Below are 22,967 nucleotides of genomic sequence, written 5' to 3' on the forward strand. Positions count from 1 at the left end.
AAATGCCACGGCCTACCTGAGCATTGTTTCTGACAATGTCCATCCCTTTATGGCCACCATGTACCCATCCTCTGATGGCTACTTCCAGCAGGATAATGCACCATGTCACAAAGCTCGAATCATTTCAAATTGGTTTCTTGAACATGACAATGAGTTCACTGTACTAAAATGGCCCCCACAGTCACCAGATCTCAACCCAATAGAGCATCTTTGGGATGTGGTGGAACGGGAGCTTCGTGCCCTGGATGTGCATCCCACAAATCTCAATCAGCTGCAAGATGCTATCCTATCAATATGGGCCAACATTTCTAAAGAATGCTTTCAGCACCTTGTTGAATCAATGCCACATAGAATTAAGGCAGTTCTTAAGGCGAAAGGGGGTCAAACACAGTATTAGTATGGTGTTCCTAATAATCCTTTAGGTGAGTGTATATACTGTATGTGTATATATATATATATATATATATATATATATATATATATATATATATATATATATATTAGAAAGTGGAAAAATGTCAGAGTAGCAAAGCAAACGATGCGTGTTTCCCTGTCAACGTTCTATGACTGTCAGGGACACGCATCAATTTTGTTTTGTTTGTTTGGGGGAAGAGCATGCTGCTTTCACATTGGGGCAGGGCGAGTGAGCGTATTGTGACCTACTTTCGGGCGAAATGCTTCACGCTCACTTCGCTTCGTTCGCATATATTTGGCTGAGGAGCGAGAGACGGGTCCGTCCCTATCGCTCGCTCTCTCCCCAGATCCAGCTGATCCTTCTCATAATCTGAAGCGCGCCTCTGCGCCTCTTTGTTTCATGAGGGGGCACTGAACCTCTGTACATTTCACGCATAATAATAAAGCGGCTGAGAAACTACTCAAGGTGGTTACTCAGGCTGTGGCCAGACTACAGCTAGACTGGCCACGCGAACAAGAGACCCCCCCAAACGCTCCAAACTATAAGACAGATTTCTGTCTGTTGGCCAAAAAAAATCAAATAATATAATAATAAAAAAAAAAAAATGGGAATGCTATATTAGTCCCTTCCTTTCTTTGATGACCTCTATGACGAGCTTTCTCACTCATGGAGGAACCCATATACTTCCAGTGTTCACATACCCTCGACGTCTTTATACTCGACTATCGTGGGTGCTGAGACACGGGGGTATTCAATGATGTAGCCGGTCGAAGAGACGCTTGCGGGCTATCTCTCACCGGGTTCAGCATCATCACTTAAGAAACCCACTCTCCCCACTAAGCCATGCAGGACTACCTCCATGCTAGTGGGGAGGGCTTATCAAGCGGCAGGTCAGGCTGGTGCTACGCTGCACACCATGGCCATTTTACAGGCGTACCAGGCTGACCTACTGAAAGACCTGAGTGCGGGTGCCACGCTCGACGAAGAAGCCTTTTCTGAACTTCGTCGGGCCACAGATTTATCTCTCCGTGCGACCAAGCAGACAGCCCGTGCCATTGGTTGGTCTATGTCCACTTTAGTCAGCACGGAGAGGCATTTATGGCTTAACCTTTCGGGCATCAAGGATAAGGAAAGAGTTTTCCCACTCGATGCCCTGGTTTCGCCTTCCGGTCTCTTCGGAGACGCCATGAATACGGTTATCTCCAGATTCCAGGAGGTGAAAAGCCACGAGGAAGCCTTCAGGCAGTTTTTTCCTCGCCGCACTCAGGGGGGTGGGGCCGTCGGCGTCCCAGTCCCGCCCGACTCTACTAGGCAGAGCGTGGCGAGTCGTGCTCCCCCTCGTAAAGACTGGGGACAGGCTCGTCGCCCTCAGCAGCCCCCGAAGCAGGACTTCAGGGTCGTGATTTCTAAAAGAAAGAAACCCTGACGGTCTTGTACCCAGCCTTTTGGGGGTGGTCCTCTCAGGGACGAGGTGCATGTACCATCCACTTCAGCCCTCCCGATACCCTCACGAAACCTCTTCACTCCTGCCGCCTTTGGTGTTTTGGGTGACAGAGGCTTCCAACAAAGAGTTGGGTGTACCGTTGCTTCCTGCCTTTATCCAGGACGCAGAACACTCGACATCCCCTCAACAGGAAGTGTCAAAATTGAAACCCATCTCAGAGAATCTGGCAGTGTGGAAACTTCTGCCAGGCATTTCTATGTGGGTTCTGAACACATAAGAAAGAGGCTACATAATTCAATTTGCTCGCCGCCCTCCGCGTTTCAATGACGTGGTTCCCACTACAGTGAAACCGGAGCAGAAACGTCTACTGTGGAAAGAGCTGCAAAATCTCTTGGTCAAAGGGGCCATGAGCGTGTTCCCCTTCCAGAGAAGGAGTCAGGCTATTACAGCAGATACTTCCTGGTCCCCAAGAAGGGGGTGTTGCTTCTGATTTTAGATCTTTGAGGCTTGAACCGCTCGGTCAGGGTGTTCAAGTTCAAGATGCTAATTGTCAAGACGGTCGTGTCTCAGATACAACATTATGATTGGATGATCACGATCGATCTCATGGACACATATTTCCATATTGGAATTCTGCCACAGCACAGGAAGTTCCCGAGGTTCGCTTTCGGGGACGAAGCCTTCCAGTATTGGGTTCTTCCATTCGGCCTAGCCCTATCACCCTGCACATTCACGAAATGCATGGATGCAGCGCTGGCTCCTTCCTGACTCCGGGGCATCCGCATTCTGAATTACATAGACGACTGGCTGATCTTAGCGCAGCTCCAAGAACTGGCAGTTCAGCACAGGGATATTGTCTTAGCTCATCTGGTTTCTCCGGGTCTGAGACTCAATGTCAAAGAGCGTTCTCTCTCCCACCTGGGGAATCACCTATCTGGGGGTTATATGGAATTCGATCACAATGCGGGCACAGTGGCTCCCGCTCATATCACGTCCATTCAGAACACCCTGAGCAAACTCAGGCTAGGTCAAGGTTGCACTGTTCACCAGGATCAACAAATACTAGGTCTCATGGCATCTGCGTCCACGGTGATCCCTTTGGGCCTGCTTCATATGAGACCATTTCAGCTGTAGCTAAAAGCCAGGGGATTTCATCAAAGGGCCAGTCCCCTAGGGCTAATAAGGGTTATGCGCTGCTTGATTCGTTCCCTTGCTATGTGGTGTAGACCCCGGTTTCTTACCTTTTGGCTGCTAACGACAGACGCCTCCCTGACAGGCTGGGTAGCGGTCTTAAGTGGTCGTCCAGCTCAAGGGGATGGGAGGGTCGTCAGCTCGGTTGTCACAATAACTGTCTTGAGTTGATGGCGGTATTTATGGCCCGAAAATACTTCCTCCAGAGGCTACCATGTCTTTGTGCGGGTGGGCAATACAGCGGCAGTCTCTTACATAAACCATCAAGGAGGTCCACTTTCACGTCAGCTAAATTTCTGGCACTTCGGATTCTCCTAGGGGCCCAGGGCAAGCCCCTGTCACTCAGGGCAGTTTATATCCCTGGATGCCCCTATGCGGGAGCAGATTTACTGTCCAGACAGAAAATACCCCAGGTAGTGGAACAAATCTGGGTGAGATTTTACAGGGTAGAAGAGGACCTCTTTGCCTCTATGAACAGCGCAATGTCTCCTCTACTTCTCCCTGAGTCACCCAGCCCCCCCTGGGTCTGGACGTGATGGCGCATACATGGCCCTGAATGTGTCTGTATGTGTTTTTCCCCGGTTTCTCTGCTCCCGAGAGTCTTGGCCAGAGTTCGCCAACAAGGGTCTTGCCTCTTAATGATAGCGCCGCGCTGAAGCTTTTTGTAAAGGGAACGTCTCTGGTTACATGTGTAACCCCTGAAAAAAGCGGAACGAGATGCTGCGCTTCTTTGCCGTACTTGGACGTCCCAGAACTGCTCTTCAGAAAAAGATATCTGACGACACGCTGGTGACGCGTCTATTTATAGCCTGGCCACAGGTGCATCTAATGATCTCATCAGCCGAGGCTATAAATTCCGGTCAATGTTCACTGACGTGTTACACACATATTCACAGCTGGTCACAATGCAGGATTGTTCCCAAAAGCGCTTAGCAAATTGCAGCATCTCGTTCCGCTTTATTCAGGGAACAAGGGTTACACATGTAACCCGAGACGTTACTAAGGTAGTCGACAGCCTGAAGTCAACAAGTTGCTTTCTACATGATTTATGAAACATGTCAGCAGAAAATACAGCGGGTGGTGGATTTCCAAAACGCAGAATGGCAAAATAAGTCTCATGAAAATGAATGAGAAAAACGCTACCTGATTTGTTAAGGCTGAGGTATAGTTTGTTGTTCTGCATAAGGATGTGTTTGATGCATGCACACTGCAACTGCTTTGTGATACTCTTTTAGTATAGTCAATGACAGGCGCAAGCACCGACGATGCGCAGAGATGAAGACTGTCCACATGTCGAGAAAATCTGGGCCGTATGGTAATTTAGCCTTTAGGGTTAGGGTTTAGGGTTGGGTTACAGTTTGCATTCTGTGGCCTGAAATAAATACTAACCTGTTGTGAAGTCTTTGTTATCATATAAAGAAGGAGCACTGGTTTGGCTTGGATATAAGCCTCATGACAAACATATTCAGCATCCAACATAACTCTAAGACTGTAAAATAAACACTCTGCTGATCTCTGTAGACAGCAGTAAATAGCCAAACAGACACTGCAACGTTACAAAAAGGTCAGAGTACTTTGCTAGGTTATTATAGGATCGAAACCACTGAGCTCCCATCAGTGGTGGTTTCATTAGAAATGTACTGTCTTGCCATTACATTTCAGACAAAACTCTCTTCTTAGAACTTTAAAACATGAATATTACAGTGTCTATGGCGTAGCTGCAGTGTACAACATTCTAGCCTACTTGTTTGATATAATCTCAGATAATTTTATCTAACTCTGGTAACAAGCAAAACATGGTTTTACCATGCCACCATGTCAAATATATGGCATTATCATGGTACTTTTGGTACTTCTTAGGATTAATACTACAAAGATTTGTTTTCCAAACATACACTGGCAGCCAAAAGTTTGGAATAATGTAAATTTTTTACTGTTTTGGAAGGAAATTGGTACTTTAATTCACCAAAGTGGCATTGAACTGATTACAAAGTATTGTCAGGACATTACTGATGTAAAAAACAGCATCATCACTACTTGAAAAAAGTTAATTTTGATCAAATCTAGACAGGCAATATTTCCAGCAACCATCACTCCAACACCTTATCCTTGAGTAATCATGCTAAATTGCTATTTGGTACTAGAAAAGTCTTAAGGTCGATATTAGGTAAAAAAAAAAATGGCAAAAAAAGTAACAGTTCTCATCAGTCAATCATTGTTTTGAGGAATGAATGCTATACAAGGCTTGAAGATTTCATACACTGGCTCTAACAAGGACAGAAAGAGATGTGGAAGGAAAGATGTACAACTACTGTAAACAAGTACATCAAAGCCTGATAATAGATGCCTCACATGTCCTCAGCTGACAGCTTTATTGAATTCTACCTGCTCAAAACCAGTTTCATGTACAACATTAAAGAAGAAGACTCAGGGGTACAGGCCTTATGGGAAGAATTGCAAATATAAAAATATAAAATACACTTTTGAAACAGAAAAACAAAAAGAAAAGGTTAGAGTGGGCAAAGAAACACAGACATTGGACAACAGATAATTGGAAAAGAGTGTTATGGATCTTAATGGTGGACACATATTTCTGAAATTAATAAAGAAATCAACAACTGAGAGACTAAAACTTCTGCATTTTATCACAGTATTTTGATAAATATTGGACTGAATATTACCATACAGATATCCGCTGTGTATATTTATATAAACTGCATATTTAAAACAAATGCTCATGTTACAGTTTCAAGCAAATATCAATATTACAGCAAGTAACATTTTGAGTTATTACTCACAAAATCAATGCGATGGTAACTAAAACCAAACTGACTTTCTCTTTTTGTTCACATTACTCTAATGTTAAAGATACTGAAAATTATTTTGATGTTTTTAAATAAAAGAATCACTCGTTTCATAGTTCTCTTCATTCTAATAACTGCATCTCTTACTAGTGCCAAAGCATCCACATGCTGGAAAAAGCTCTTTGTTTCTATGGATATGTACAATGGAAATATTGTGGTATTCTTTGAAGTACATTGGAGAACCATGAAAATATAATGTACCAATCTGCTTATTTTCAAGAGGGTGTTGTTTAATGTGACAAAGCATTTGTAAAGTTTTACCTTTTTGTCGCTCAGACCTGTCACTTGGTCAACAAATTCCTCTTGGATCATGAAGGCGGCCAGGTTAGCAGTGTAACTGGCCAGGAAGATGACAGCAAAGAAGGCCCAGATGGACACTATGAATTTACTGGTGGTGCCTTTGGGGTTTTGCACTGGCACAGAGTTGTTGAATACCAAACCCCACAACAGCCAAACTGCTTTCCCCATTGTGAAGGATGGTCCATGGGGATCTGTGGAACACACAAGTTTTTATTATCATCCCTCATTTGCACTAAATAATTTTTCTGGGCTTTCATTTTGAAAATAATATGATCTTGTCTCTGCACAGCTATTAGAGAATTTGCACAGAATAATGATACAGCACCCTACTACTCAGCGTTGGTATGCTTAATTTTTATTTTCTTGTCTATTTCATTAACCTTTTGTTTTGATGTGAGTTTGACTACATGCAAAAGTGTAATTACATTTGGATGAATGCACAGAAATGGAACTGGAAAGCGTTCCTTTAAAGGTAGGTGTAGAACTAGACATGCCAATGTCAATTAAATGTATCTTTAGATTTCTTTGATTTGCTTTCCTTTAAAAAAATAAATACAAGCTTTAAATGAGTCTTCTAACACTAAGAAATGCTTTCAGTGTCAAGTAACAGAAGCACTCCAAAGGAGACAACATAAATTAGATATGATCTACTTGAAACAAATTAAAATTGACTTAACTTTAATGAGTTAACATGGGACCAGAAACCACTCCAAACACATTGAAATGAAGTATACGTTAAGCCCATTGTATTCTACAAAAGAAGATGGGTTTCTGGTGCAGATTGTGAGTGGCTCTATCCGGTGCTCAAAGTGGTGTGCTGGAACTCCCTTGTTTGCATACACACACACACACATATATATATATATATATATATATATATATATATATATATATATATATATATATACTGTATACTGCTTATGTTTGCAGAACTATCACTTTTGATGCACAATCTATTGCCTGCCTCTAAACATCACTTAAAATCAAGTGATTGGTGGTCAGTCAGATGGCCCCCTCATATATTCTTACCAAGAATAAGATACAATACACCAATAGGGGCAGGGCAGACTGTCTTTTCAAGCATAGACAGATAAAATACTGGCAGTTTATGAGATCTGCCCGTATGAAAAATTCCCGTTATTGTGAATAGAATAGCGCAGAATTGCCTACTTTGAGCACTGGCTCTATCAGAGCAGGTTAAGGTTTTACGAGTTTGGCGGAGACTGAAATCCTGACTGCATTGCAGGGGGAGCGAAGGATGAACAGAGGGGGGAGTAGCTGAGAGTGGTAGTTACATACCTTTGCCCTGAGCTAGGTTTCTGTTGAAGCCTAAGGGGCTGATGTACTCAAACATGAAGACAGCCATTGCAGTGACCAGCAGCAGCATCACAAACATCATCACCCACACAGATGCACTGAAGGGCTCTGCAGAGGGCAAGAGATAGGCAGAGATTGGGGAAAAAAAAGACACAGTCAGCGAATATCATCCAGGCACTATGTTTGCCCAGTAATATGTGACTATAGATAAGCTGAATAGATTAAAGAGCTTTACTGTGGGAAGTAAATGGGAAACTGGCAAGTGTCCATTTTGGGATGTTTCCCAGAAGTTGTAATTATTGGCATTATGCTAATTAAATAATGGGTTGCTGATCTAGTGCCATCAAGCATAAAAGGAGCACATGGGGTGCCATTTATCTAAAAGCAGCCTATCAAAGTTAAGTTACTTCAGTAGAACCCAGTTGTGGCACATTTGTTGGTGGTATTTCAGTGCAAAAACTTGCATCATACTGTATTGACTAACAACCCCGCAATCCATTTCCACACTCAGAATTAAAATCACTGTCATTCTTTTCAGTTCAAACACCCCTTCTTCCTTGTAAATTAGGTTCATTATAGATTGAGCTTGACTGATGCTCAATGTTGTGCTATTAACACTCACAGTAAGCAAGAGGTAAACAGAATTTTAGATAAACATATAAAAAAAATCTGTTTATTTTCTCTTTACTGTTGCAGCAGCAATTTATCGAATGAAACCAACAGCCAAAAACAACTCATCCTAACCATAACCGTGCCAAATACAAGACCTTTGTCAGTGGATATGAAAAGAATCCCCCAAAAAGAACCTATTTCTTCACTATATCACTTTAATTACTTATTACATTATGTAATGTTTAAAGGGATCATACACCTTCATGTTATTCCACACCCATATTCCTTTCTTTCTTCTATGGAACAGAAAAAGAGATGTTAGGCAGAATGCTAGCCTCAGCTAACATTATGCCTAAAATATTCCACAGAGGAAATAAAATAATACAGGGTGTCTAAATGATGACAGAATTTTCATTTTTCTGTAAACTATCCCTTTAATAGATCATTAGAACCACAGTGCTGCTCAATAAGTGCCTATTGTGTGACGTCATATTAATTAAATCTATAGGCCTTTTTAATCTTTGGCGTAATAGATAAAATGGTACAAAAGTACACAATAATTTGACAGATGAAAATAAGACACGCCCCTTAAAATTGTCCTGAAATGTCTCCTGTGCCCTGCAGGTAGTTACCTAAAAACGCTGATGGAGATACGGTTCCGTTGCTACGGGATACCATCACACTAATCCCTGTTTCCACAAAAGGGACAGAGAAATCAATGACCTCTGAGCGCTCCTCATTGATTGTCAGGGAGCCCACAGCCATGACTGCTTTTTTGTTCAACACCTGTGGCAGCAGACAAGATGACATAGAGTTTGAGACAATAGCTATGAACTTTAAACACAGAACACCTGCACCCACCCTGGGATATTCAGATTCAAATAGATGTATGTACTCTTATCCCTGCTGAAAAAAAAAAAAGAAAACTGAGGTATGTGCCATCAAGCTGGTCTAGCTGGTCTCCTAGCCTGGTCAAGTGGGTGTTCAGATGGTTTAACTGGTCTTAGCTTGTTTGGTTTGTTGGTTTTAGGTACTTAGGCAGTTAAACCAGTGGATAAACCATCTGAAGACCAACTTGGCTAGGCTGGGAGACCAGCTAAACCAGGTTAAACCTGCAAACCATCTTACGAAATCCCTAATGAAAAAAAGCCACCCAAAACCAGCCTAAGATGGTTTTCTTGTCAAAGCTTGTTTAAGATGGTCTAGCTGATGTTTCAGCCTAACCTGCTGACAAGTAGAAACCCATTCTAAAACTAGCAAACAGACCAGTCTTACTAGGGTGGGAGCCCAGCAACGTACAGCAAACCATCTTATTCTGGTTTAAGCTATTCTTTCCAGCAGGAATTTTGCAGCTGACTGAAATTTGAGTTACACTATTTCACTCCCTCTGAATCCAAATTAAACAAACAGCTTCCTCTCTTTTCCCAATTTCACATACGATTGCTATCAGGCGTTGACTGTTACAAAATTACTTTCAGTAGAGAGAGAGAGATGCATAGCTCAATTTTGAAGAAGCCTCTGCTTCTGTGAACAAAGCTTTGCATAGCTCCATTTTGAAGAAGCCTCTAAATCTGTGAACAAAACTTTATTCAATCTGATCTTTGTTTTGCCCTGTAAATAGAAAAGCTGTATTCAGCAAACCACATCATCCATATGAAATTATCTCACCTCTCCCACCATGCCATTCCACACATTGTTGATCTTCTTCCCATGCTTCCCATTGGTCACTAGATAAAGATCATAGGTAAACTTCACATTCCGTGCAATCTTCTTTAGGATATCGATGCAGAAGCCTTTGCAGCACTTTTTAATGTATGTTCCTCCTCCCACGGTGGTATTGCTGTTGAATAGAGCACAATAGCAACATAAGCTCAACATAAAGCAAAATATCTAAATCATGATGTCATGACCCATATCATATCTTTTCTGGATTCATGTATTGGGAGAGATATGGGATGTGTTGCATTATTTTCCAAGCAATACATTAAGAACATTGGGTCTCATTAACCAATAACTGCATACAAGTGTTCTTATGTGCAAATAAAGGTTCTCACTAAAAATGTCCTCTGGATTTACAATAAGCGCGTATGCACAAATTTGTTCTTATCCTCGCTCTGATGCTGATAAATCCAGATTATTCTCAATAAGGGAGTGTCTGCAGTTAGTAATTAGCATAATGTCCAAATGTCCAAACCATCGCCATATAAGGTATGTATATGCAGTATGTATGTATGTGTATATATATATATATATATATATATATATATATATATATATATTGGTGGCAAAACAGGAAATAATCACATAAATTCTGAATTTATAGGTATAAATCTGAATATATAATTTTAAATGATAATAAATAAATAAATATTGATTAACAACTATATATTGAAATTAAAATGTATACACTTTCAGAATTTCTTTAATTTTCCCGTTTGCCCACCCAATATAGACAAGATTTTCTTCATCATCCTGGCTCACCAGTTAAACGAATTTCTTCTTAAGAACACATACATCGATACATCTGTTCAGAAAGGTGGTATCTCAGGAGTGCCGGGCTGTCTAGAGCACAATGGAGTAGTCACACAGCTTAACAGAGAGGCACATGAGGGGAAGGGAGATCTGGCAGTTCTGTTGTTGGTCCTTGCCAACACATATGGATCAATAGACAAGCTGGTGGAGACTGCACTGGACTGATATCATCTCCCCATGAAAATCAAAGACCTAATAATGGATTATAACAGCAATTTCAGGGTAAGAGTGACTTCCGTTACAGTGGCATCGAGCTGGAAAAGGATGGAGAAAGAAATCATAACAGGCTGTAGAATCTCAGTCGTACTCTTCACCCTTGCCATGAACATATTGGCAAGGCATCTGATGTAAAGTGCAGAGGCCTACTTGTCAGGTCTGGAGTTCAAAATTCACTAATCACAGCATTTATAGATGATCTCACAGCTACAACATCAGTACCAGGCTGCAGATGGATCCTCCAAGGCTTGGAAAGCCTCATCAACTGAGCGAAGATGAGCTTTAGGAGAGAGTGGAGGGCAAGTTCCTCTTCTACTTGAACAATGCGTAAATATCAAACACCTCAAAGAAACCTGTCAAAAGCCTTTGCAAGATTTTTGATAGCAGTCTCTGAGAAACAGAGGCAATCTGAGATACCACAAAGGAGCTTGAGGGTTGCTAACTAAGGATGACAAGTCAGGCTTACATGGCAGATAAAAGGTCTGGAACACCCAACATGGGATATGAGGTACCTTTATCTACAGTTGAGACATTAGAGCAGGGGTGGGCAACTATTTTGTTAAAGTGGCCACATTGGGCTTTAAGTATTGCATAGGTGGCAACATTGTATTGGTTTTTGTATCTTTTAAGCCCAGAAATAGTTGTGTACCCAATTTTCTGAAGTGTATCTGTGACTAGTGAGACTATTCTGCAATTGCCTATAATATTGTATAGCTCTACAAAGGTAGATACTTTTCTATCAGGCATTATAAAACTGAATAAAGACTGAGCTTATAAATGTATTTTACCATCTCTACTTCCCTGTTAATTTATTATTTAATTTAACAATATAGTTTTATAAAAAATAAAAAAAATAGAAATGTATAGAATTTTCAATGTTTGTCGCAAAGCGGGTGTTTACTTATTTTGTTCTAAAACATTTAGATACATGTTTACATGACCCGTTTACATGCTAAAAGGTTCATGATGGGGGGGTCTTCGATGGTTTGACTTTCGGCACACAACTGAATAACACAGGCTGCATGACTATAATAAATGATTACAGCAAGAGTTAGATTAACATACAGGTGCGAAGGGACTTCAACATTTCTAAATTGCACAAATAAGAAATACATAAACATATTCGTCTCTGGCTTGCTTTTGCTCACATGTCAATGATGCCGAGATGTACTTTTATATTTAATTTAATCACTGAGAAGGTTTACCTGCAAAGTAGCGCCAAACCTCACAAGCAGCATCAAGAATGGATACGGAGTAGCCGTATAACACTTTTCCTTGAGTACTGCACTACAGATCGCTAAATTTGTTCAAAGGGGAAAGCGAGAGATACAAAAAGCATACTCAAGTGCATGGTTGCCAGATTGCACAAAATAAGTAAAACATTAGGCAGACTATATCCAGTTTGCACAAGTATAAATCTTAAATTGGGGGTGTTAGGTGTTAACTCTTATCTGGCAACCCTGAGCATGTTAAATGCTTTTGGAGACGTGTTAGGCCCAATGCAAGTTAACTGAAATATCCAAAGGATAAAAAAACACGGGCCACATTAAACCATGTGGAGGGCCTAATTTGGCCCGCAGGCCGTAAATTGCCCATGTCTGCCTTAGAGAGAAAGAATAGCAGATTCCTCCAGCTGGGTCTCCCACACAGACTGTGCAGCACCACATTGTACAGGAGAAGAAACAAACTGCAGCTTAAATACAGTATATGCAATGAGTTTATGGCTATATGCACAAGAGCGGCACTGCAGTCCAGAACCTGAAAATCTCAGGTGCAGACAGGCAGGAAATGGATGACTAACAACATGTTGGAGCTGGCAGATTCATGCCTTAAGCACAGGGAAATAGTGGGCTCTGTGGTAAGTGGACAAGCAGGGCTAGACTGCTGCCCCAAGCGTTGATACAATAAGGTTCAGGGCAAGGACAGATGCTATTTAGTCCTGGAGGAGGTGCAAGCAAGTGTGGAGGGAACCCGTATTGGCAGGATGGTAGGAAGGCAACAGCAGAGGGCATGGACAAGGTGGGATGGCATGCTTCAGCAGAGATTAACCATGGCAGACATTTTTCCAGCAGACCCACGCAGTATCAACTACTTTGTACAAGCAGATTAAGACGTCCTGCCATGTACAGCAAACTTTCATATTTGGAGCAAGAGTTAAATGCCAACATGCCATCTCTGCTCAGGGAGAGGAACATTAGAACATACCCTAAACATTTGCCCTAAACACCTGGGGGATAGTAACTACCACTGGCCCCACAATCAAGTTTTTGTATCCATTGCCTTAGCCAACAGAATGCTTGTCCACCCTTCTAAGAAGACCATCAACTTTGTAAAAGCTAGAAAGCAGATACAGCAACAGCCCACAATATCAGCTGGCCTACTCACCACTGCAGCAACTCTACCTGGGCAGGCAGCTGAAGTTCCCTGTTAACACTGCCTCAACATCTTTACAACCTGACATGGTCTTACTTTCAGAGACATCAAATCAAGGGTTCATCATCAAACTGAAGACCGCAATGCGGAGGCGAATGAGAGGAAGCGTGCAAAGTACCAGGAGGTGGTGGAGCAGTGTCAGAGGCAGGGATGGAGGGCTCGCTGTGAACCCATTTGAGTGGGAAGTTGAAGCTTTGCAGGCTACTCACAACTAGACATTAGGGGAACCACAAAGAGAAGAGCCAGATTGCTCTGAATAAAGAGGGGGGACCTGTGGACCAATGCTGCTGGGACACAAGCTGTGTTCTGATCAACCTTTGCAGGGTCACCTGGGCAAGGGTGTTGGATGTTGTAAACCCAAAACACCCTTTTACCCCAGGATACATCTCTTATGATATGTCCAAGCGCATCTAAGGATTTATCTGTATCAGAGTATGTGAGTGAAAACAGAGTGGAAGCAGAGTGAGGAGCAGCATGATTTTGACTGGAGTGAAGATTTAATGTAACTTTTGTTAAAATTTTGCACTGTTAAAATCTTAAACCAGCAAGCAATTTGTGAAAGAAAAAAACGGCTAAAAACATCTTCAAACATTTTATGAACAGCGGTTCCATTGTGGCGGTTCCGGATGTTCCTGGGGCATATGACATCCTCAGCAGCAGCTGCGCCGCTCAGGGTTGGGGCACCATGTGCAACAGGCACACAAACACGGCTCCTGGATGGGCCCCCGGCTGGGTTGGCACATCAACTAACTAGAGTTGCAGTAAATTCTTGCCCTGCAGGGCAAGCACGTCTTGATTCACTCAGACAGCACCAACACGATAGCGTACATAAATCGACATGGCGGCATGCACTCTCGCCACATGTCGCAACTCGCCCGCCATCTCCAACTTTGTAGCCAGCAGCCACTCATATCCTGGGCAACCTAAACATGGCAGCGGACGCGCTGTCGCGACAGGGCACTCTCAGCGGAGAGTGGAGGCTCCAACCCAGGTGGTCCAGCTGATTTGGGAGTGATTCGGCAAAGCACAGGTAGACATGTTTGCTTCCCAAGAGACCTCCCTCTGCCCACTCTGGTACTCCTTAGTGAAGGCTCCCCTCGAGATAGATGCACTGGCACACAGCTGGCCCCAGGGGCTGCGCAAGTATGCATTTCTTGCACGGGTGCTGTGCAAGTTCAGGGAGGACGAGGAAAAAGTCACTTTGGTGGCCCCCTATTGGCCCACACGGACTTGGTTCTCAGACCTCATGCTACTCGTGACAGCACTTCCCTGGCGAATTCTCATAAGGAAGGACCTTCTTTCTCAGGGACAAGGCACCCTCTGGCATCCGCACCCAAACCTCTAGAACCTCCACGTCTGGCACCTGGATGGGATATGGAATATCTATGAGGCCTACCACCAGCTGTCGTAGACATGATCAACCAAGCCAGAGCTCCATCTATCAGGCAAATTTACACCCTGAAGTGGCGCTTGTTCGCTAATTGATGTTCTTCCCAATCCGAAGACCCGCAGAGATGCACAGTCAGGTCAGTGCTCACATTCCTGCAGGAGAGGCTGGAGGTTGAAGGTCCACCTTGAAGGTTTATGTAGCCGCCATATCTGCTCACCACGACGCAGGGGACGATAAGTCCCTAGGGAAGCACAATCTGATCATCGGGTTCCTTAGAGGCGCCCAGAGGCCGAACCCTCCCAGGCCATGACTGTTCCTCTAATGGGGTCCTTTCAGGCCTTCAGAGACCCCCCTTCAAGCCACTAGAATCAGTCGAGCTCAGAGCCCTGTCCTTGAAGACGGCCCTCCTGATCACGCTCACTTCCATCAAGAGGGTTGGGGACCTGCAAGCGTTCTCTGTCAGCGACACTTGCCTGGAGTTCTGGCAGACACCCATGTAGTCCTAACAGCGAGACCGGGCTACGTGCCCAAGGTTCCTACGACCCCCTTCAGGGACCAGATAGTGAACCTGCAAGCGAAGCTGCCCCGGGAGGAGGCAGACACAGCCTTTTCATTGCTGTGTCCAGTGCGTGCTTTGCATACCTATGTGGACCGCACGGAGAGCTTTAGCTGTTCTGAGCAGCCCCCTTGCGGGTTCGAGCACACTCGACAAGAAGTGTGGCATCCTCGTGGGCACTGGCAAATGTCACCTCTCTAGCAGACATTTGCAGAGCAGCAGGCTGGGTAACACCCAATACCTTCACGAGATTTTACAATCTCAGGGTTGGGTCGGTCTCGTCTCGTGTTCTCTCAGGTCCGAGCACGTAGAACTCGGGAATGCGGAACATCTGACTGGGTGTTCTCCTCCACTGAGGTGATAACGTGCGCTCTTTTTGCCCAGGAGAGTCCACTAAACTCGCACTCCCTTGATGTTCTTCCTCCCTAGCCCTCTGGTCTGCGAATTCAGCAGTGGAATTCCCCAACCAGACCCACTACAGGTACTAAAATTACTCTGTACTGGAATAGGTGCTCCACAGGATGGGCCTTTGTGGTCTAATCCCTGTGTGTATTTTCCACGATACGGTCCCCCTACAAGCGTGCCCACGTCTCCCATGGGTATTCCCCACTGCCCCCCAGTCGCCGTGTTTGTAGCAACTCCTCCCTCGCAGCAGGTAGGATCTACCACCGCGCCATTTCCATATGTGACCTGAAAACCCATGTGATGCATTTTGCCACACTTTACCTCCCCCAGCCTGGGCAGGTGGTGGTCTCTGTGAGGTCTTTTCCCCCTGAAAGACTAGGGGTTGAAAAAGAACACTTTTCCCCATGTGTGTGATAGCATTAAAATGGCCCAGCCGCTTTAACTCTATGCGAGAAACATAGAGAGAAAAAAAGTGCGGCCTGCTCCCATGCTTGGCACATTGCTTTGTCCCCCCCCCCCTCCCTCCAGGATGCCGGGAACCTAAAAAGTTTATGAAGATTTTTATGGGATGTTGGGGAAGGGTACTTTGCTTTGGCACGCAACTGCCTGCCCGCACCTGCGTCAGCAGCTCACATACATCAGTGCATGGCGTGACTGAATAGGGACCCCTAGTGTCACTTCATTTGACACATCGTCGAAGTGAGCGACAGACGGGGAACGTCTAGATTACTGTTGTAACCTCCGTTCCCTTATGGAGGGAATGAGACATTGTGTCCTCCCTGCCACGACACTGAACTGAGCCACTGCAATGGCCAAACCTTATTCTTGGCTCAGCTGCATGATTCCCTCCCTTTATACCCATATGTCCGGGGGATGGACATGCAAATTCTGACTGCCAAATTACTATTTGGCATTTTCTTAAGTTCAGAGGTAACCAAGGACTTCAAGACAGTCCCCTAGTGTCACTTCATTTGACACAACGTCTCTTTCCCTCCATCAGGGAGCGGAGGTTACAACAGTAACCTAGATGTTTTAGCCTGCTTACAGACCAGCCACAAGCTGGGATTATAGTACAGTACAGTACGCATAGCATTCGGAGGCATGAACGATTGAGCCTTTCAGTGCCAGTTCTCAAGAAATTTCTTAAATACAATGAATAGCAGGGCTTTCTCTTGAAAGCCTCTCGGGAGCCATCAAGGGAGTGCCAAACCTTTAGTGAAAATTGCAGTCTGGAGATTTCTAATGCCTCGTAAAGGCCACCGCCAATCTGTGCTGATTTTATTGCAGATGGGCTCTTGTTTCCCCTTCTAGAAGAAAGACAATTCTATTTACAGGGCAATCAAGATGATTATTTCATTTGGACTGGGGGAGAGGGTTATGCCCTTAGACAGAGGCAGGAGGGGCTGACTGGAGTAGGAGTCTTTGCATTCTCATAAAATCTTCTTAAATTACTTACTCAGATTTCTCCTAGGGTGTTACCTCTTCCAGAGACTAGTAAATGAGGCAACAATGCACATATTTTTCATTAGAAGAACCCTTTATACTGACCCAGGGATAGTCAAAACTCGTTTTTTTAAGGGATAGTTCAACCCAAAATTAAAATTCTGTAATAGTTTTTTCATACTCATTTTATTCCAAACCCATATGTCTTTCTTTCTTTTACATTTTACATTTATTCATTTAGCGTACGCATTTATCCAAAGTGACTTATAAATTAACAGTACAGCAAAAGCTATTTGTCCTTAAGAGGAAGTAACATGAGATTCTTCTGTGACAAACTACAATTAAAAAAGAGGCTCTTTTTTAATTGTGAGACTCAAGTGGATAACTTTTTAAGTAGATTGACGCTGCCCATACAATAAAAGAGTCTGTCAGTCCCTAAGATTCTGCCTATCATCTCCTTTTTGTGTTCCACAGAAGAAAGAAAGCCATACATGTTTGGAAGAACATGAGTGTGAGTAACTGATGACAGAATTTTCATTTTGAGGTGAACTAACACTTTAACTAGTAATTTAGTTTACTCTTTTGTCCAAAGCGACTTAATATATTTACTTTTTACATGGACAGTTTCCCTGCAGAAACCAAGGATCCTTGCTATAGGGTACAATGGCAATAGTTAATTGATCATCCCTTTTGGGGTTTAAACCTGCAAACTTGTGGTTCCTATGAAGGTAGGATTTTAATTTGAGAACTTGTAAAATAAATATTTGTAACTGTAAATTGAAATCAACACACATTCTGGTGTAAAATATAAATCTGAAGTTGAATGTTGCAATCTGCACTTACAGGCAATAATCAAAAACTGTGTTCTTGCACCCATCTGTGGTATTGACTGTACTATCTATAGAAGAATATAAATAATCATGCCTTAAATTAATATGTTTATTTTTACGCCCTTATTTATACTTTGATGCTGTAACTGATCTTATATTGTTGCAAATTAGCAAAGAAATATTAACTGTAAATTTAGAAGCCATACTTGCTTCCCCAGTAAAGGAGTGTGGCCTTGTTCACTGTACGCTGCCAACTCTATCTGTCCTGAGTTTGCGTCCAGACAGTGACAAGACCGAAAATGAGTAGGGCAGATCAGATTTGACAACTATTGTCTATGTTGTTCTCGGTCTGTCCATGTGTCGTTTCCAGGGCTTTGGGAGTACTCTTCCTACTTAATAACTATTGTGAGAGACTCACTTGTGAAATTAAGATGATAATATTGAAAACAGTATGTATTCTTGTTAAAATGAGACTATGTTATTCACTTAAAATTCCTTATTGAGGTGGCAATAATTTACTGGAATTAAAACACAGTAATAAAGGTAACCTTTTATTTTGAGCAAATAATTGCGATCAGGCAAATATCTTAAAAAGTGTAAAGCCTCAGATTCTTACTGCTTAATTCTTGTTATCGATCAGCATGGATGGGCTGATATAAAAGAACTTTATCTAGAACTAACAAAAGAATAACTGTCATGTTAAAGACTATTAAAAATGACCTATAGTCATAAGTTTTATTATGAATTGATATGTATACTATTTCTGATGCAGCACTATGCAGTTTCATTTTTATCAACTCTGAATTCTTTATAAAATAGAAATCTACCACATAAGTAAGTAATATGATCCGTTTTGATTGGTCCGGTATCGATTGTTTCATCTCTTGCAATTGGCCCCACATCTTCAATGGCCCCACTTGTTGCGCACTCTCCAAATAGCAGTCAGTTTCACCAAAGTATTTAAGCTTTTAGAGAGAAGTGTACTTTGGGAGAAAACAAATGACAGGGTTGCAGACAGGAAAAAGCTGCATTGGTAATCAAGCCACCATCTGTAAACGGAGACTCTCCACTGCAAAGGAGACACACACTGAACGCTTAAATCAGCACAGTCACCTGGGAGCCTTATTTAAATTTTAGATTGAAGCTAATTAAAACTCAGCTCTCTGTGTTCTTTAAACAAATCAAGACTAAGAAAGAAACTCTTATGAATATACTTTGCCTCCACTGTGCACCAATGTGCACTACTTCCACCCACTCTCGCTGCATTGATGGCCAGTGTTGGGCAATGTTATGTTGGGTTATGCGTTGCAACTAATTATGTTATAATGTTATTTTTAAGGAAAGTAACATGGTTAACAGAGTTAATGGTTTCTTTTTTTTTTACTGCGAGTACTCTTTCTGGCTATGTAACATGCAAAGTGAAACTGAGTGAGTTAAAAGGGGCCATTTAAACCGGATTGTTCTTGCAACATGATCACACAGGAAATGGACATGCTGCTTCTGAATGTTCATGTACCCTGAAATCAGCCGAGACACGCGTTTTGGTCCCGCCGTTAGGTTTAGGGTTGGGGTTTGGGAGGAGGGTGAATAAAATGTGCATTCATGCAATCTACAAAAAGGTCCATCTACAAAACTTATTATAACCTTGTGTTTTGGCAGAAAGAGGTGGCTGTATGACTTCTGATTGCAGAAATGAACAAACTGCCTGTCTCCACAATGAGAAAGACACACATTCGACTGCCCTGGCAAAATCCAGTTTAAAATCAATCTCTTCCCCCCTCTGGACTGGCTATGACACACACAATGAATACTCCTGGCTTTGCAAGCGCTTTTATTCAAGCTCTCACATGGCAAAATCTATATTATTACAGAGTCTTCCTCACATTTCGATACCCAGAGGCAATAAAAGGACTCTCATATGTTGCCAGACCACTTCCTCACTTCCACACTGGCTTCACTACACCAATTACATCTTATGAAGACACACTGCCCACCATGTTTGTTTTTATACTTCTAGAGAAAATACTTTTTTTCAATGGCTAGCTTATTTGGTCACTTGCAATGACAGCAGTTAGTGACCATGTTTGCATCGTTTTTCAATTAAGGTCCATATTGTAGCTAAGCCTTTATACTGAAAAAGGTAGTTTAGATGATCTACAGCTTTTGGAAAATTTCTGTATAAATGTAATCAACCTATAATGAACAAACAAAAACATGCACTTTCTTTTCCTGCTATTCTTTTTGGAAATAATCCTTTTGCTAGTTATTGTGCTGAACTTCTGTAATTTTGAAAAGTAATTTAATTAATTCAGTTATTTCTTATTTATGTCCTAAACCAGAACACACAAGAGCACAATGATTTGGAAAATGTAGGTCATGATACTAACAAATGTAGGCCATAACCTTTTTTTTTATGTTTGTAAAATATTAGTTAAAAAATCAAGTAGCCTTGCTCTGTGAATATGTTTCTTCAATAGCTTCAATTTCACGTTTGTATCGTATATTATACAGAATTAACTTTTTTTGGACATGCACAGATATTCACAAATGTTTAGTTGGACTCTCAAAATAAGGTAGATTCATGATGTATAAATTTACACAGGCTAGTCCTTTCAGTCAATTACATTTTGTTATTGTGATTAATCACATATTTTCTTTGTAGTTAATCGTGATTAATTACAGATTTTGAAAGTGCTGAAAATGTACACTTTATTTACTTATTTTCCTGTCAATTTACCTTTTTTTCCCATCTTAGGAAAAAAAACAATAATTTAACACACTAAACATTTTTTAACCAATCTACTACAGGCATATGCAAACTGTTTTGAAATCAGAATGTTGACCTAATCTAATGATGGTTATCAAGTTAGTGCATTTATATGTCACTTACACAATAGGAATATAAACAAATTCTGATTCATATTTGAATATTCTTGTGCATCTAAACACTGTAAAACTAGGTAGAAATTGATTTGTTGAAGGTTTGTAAACAGACTTCATATATTTGAATGCTGATATTTGCTTCGAACAAAAGCACAAATATCTCAGTGGCTCCAAGTACATTTGAATTGGTTGCATATCTGTTTGTGTGTTTTATAATCTATAGTTTGTACAGTATCAAAATCATTATGTCTATGGAGAGTCCTCATAAGGATAGTCGTACCAGGATGTGTGTGTGTGTGTGTGTGTGTGGGCAGGTCTGGGTGGTTTATGAGGACATTGTTTTAGGTTACAAACTGGTAATTACAAGGGTATAATGCTGTAAATGTGGTTTATGAGGACATTTCTTGTGTCCCCATGAGCCAAATCGCTTAAAAATCATACTAAACAATGTTTTTTGAAAATGAAAAAATGTAGAACGTTTTTTGTGAGGGGGGATATAATCTATAGTTCGTACAGTAAAAATCATTATGTCTATGGAGAGTCCTCATAAGTATAGCCATACCAGGATGTGTGTGTGTGTGTGTGTGTGTGTGTGTGTGTGTGTGTGTGTGTGTGTATGTGTGTGTGTGTGTGTGTGTGTGTGTGTGTGTGTGTGTGTGTGTGTGTGTGTGTGTGTGTGTTTGTCCAGGTCACTGAAGCATGTTTCCTCTGTGTCTGGGGCCTTTCATATTGGCAGTGCATCAGTTTCTGCGTCTACAGAATTGAGCGACAGCTGAAATAGAGGGTAAAACGACAGCTGAGTATTCCAGATGAGCTGCCATTTTTACATCATCATACTTATCTCTCCCAAATATCAGTCTGCCTGTCTATCAGACTGGTTCAAAAAAGATCCATCTTTACATAAATATAGTTCAATAGCTTGTGTGTGATGTTAACAATGCTTCAGCAAATACATACAATGACCCTGAAAAGTATTTGAACACTTAAGCCACACTTTAAAATGTATGAATGTCTTAACCATATGTAATAAATTAATAAATAAAAAAATTTAATCAAGCTGCAATTATTTTTGCTTTTCAAGCAACACATTTCACACACAAAAAAAGAGATGTTGAAGTTTAAAGTAAAAAAAGGCGTATGAAAAAACATAAACTAAAAAAATTCTGCCCTACTCTTCTAGGGCACCTGTGTGAACTTGAGAGAACAGACTTCACACAGCCACTAAAAATGACTTTGGGACCAGTTTGTTAAAAGATATTGAAAAAAAAATAAATAAATCTTAGCAAGTTAAATCTGAGAAAAAACCTAGCATCATATGGTAGCAGATGACACTTGGTTTGATAATTTGTTACCTAATCCAATTAGATTTGTGTATTTGGTGTAACTGAAGAATCCAAATGTGCCTGAACAATTTTGGGGGCCAATATTTTAGTGACAAATGAGCTTTCTAATAAGTGTGAAAAATTTTACAGCTTTTACTATAAATATACTGTGTGCCTTATAAGCAAACTAATGTTTTTAAGAAAGTAAATTGTAGGTCATTTATCAAATCCTATAAAGCTGTACAAAATGTAATCTGCAAAATCATACACAAGATAATAACTCTCTGATTGTTTTATGTTGAATGAGGGCAGAAGTTCCCTTTGGTGATTCTGATGCAGTAAAGTAACTTTTCCCTGTTCTAAACTGTGATTATGGCTCAGTAGTTAAGTTTAGTGAGTAATTTCTCTGATAAAAGCAGGCACACAAGGAACTAATAAATTCATGAGGCTGGGGAGAACTAGAGTGATTGAGAGACAGAGAGAAAGAGAGAGTAAGAAAGAGGCAGGTCTATCTCGAGGAAGAGCGGGCTCTATACTTACTCCTGCCAGTGTATTTGCATGCATCAGTAATTTCTGCCTCCTTCTCTTCCTCCAAATGGGCACAGTGGATGCTTCATTGGGAATTGTGACATTGGAGGAAGGCAACAGAGAGCGTTGGCCTGTTTGCAAGTGAAGATGTGTGGTATCCACAAAGCACACGTGTGTAGTCTCTCGTGTGTGTTTGTGTGTGTGATCCTTTGATTAGACTAAGCTTCACACAAACAGAGCAGGCTATGGTGATCCTATGAGACCATAAATTATTTGCCCTATTTAG

At 41.7% G+C, this 22,967-nt stretch overlaps 1 protein-coding gene across 1 annotated transcript in view; it reads right to left on the bottom strand.

Moving 5' to 3' along the window:
• LOC127652984 (glutamate receptor ionotropic, NMDA 2A-like) overlaps window positions 1–22,967 on the bottom strand; it is a 254,281-nt gene that overhangs the window by 24,262 nt on the left and 207,052 nt on the right. The window contains exons 6-9 of the mRNA XM_052139450.1: window positions 9,812–9,983; window positions 8,776–8,929; window positions 7,514–7,639; window positions 6,176–6,405 (exon numbers count right to left, since the gene is read on the bottom strand). Of these exons, the coding sequence (XP_051995410.1) occupies window positions 6,176–6,405; window positions 7,514–7,639; window positions 8,776–8,929; window positions 9,812–9,983 (682 nt within the window). The remainder of the gene's footprint in view (window positions 1–6,175; window positions 6,406–7,513; window positions 7,640–8,775; window positions 8,930–9,811; window positions 9,984–22,967) is intronic.

This window comes from Xyrauchen texanus, chromosome 12 (genome assembly GCF_025860055.1).
Source record: "Xyrauchen texanus isolate HMW12.3.18 chromosome 12, RBS_HiC_50CHRs, whole genome shotgun sequence".
Classification (NCBI taxonomy): domain Eukaryota; kingdom Metazoa; phylum Chordata; class Actinopteri; order Cypriniformes; family Catostomidae; genus Xyrauchen; species Xyrauchen texanus.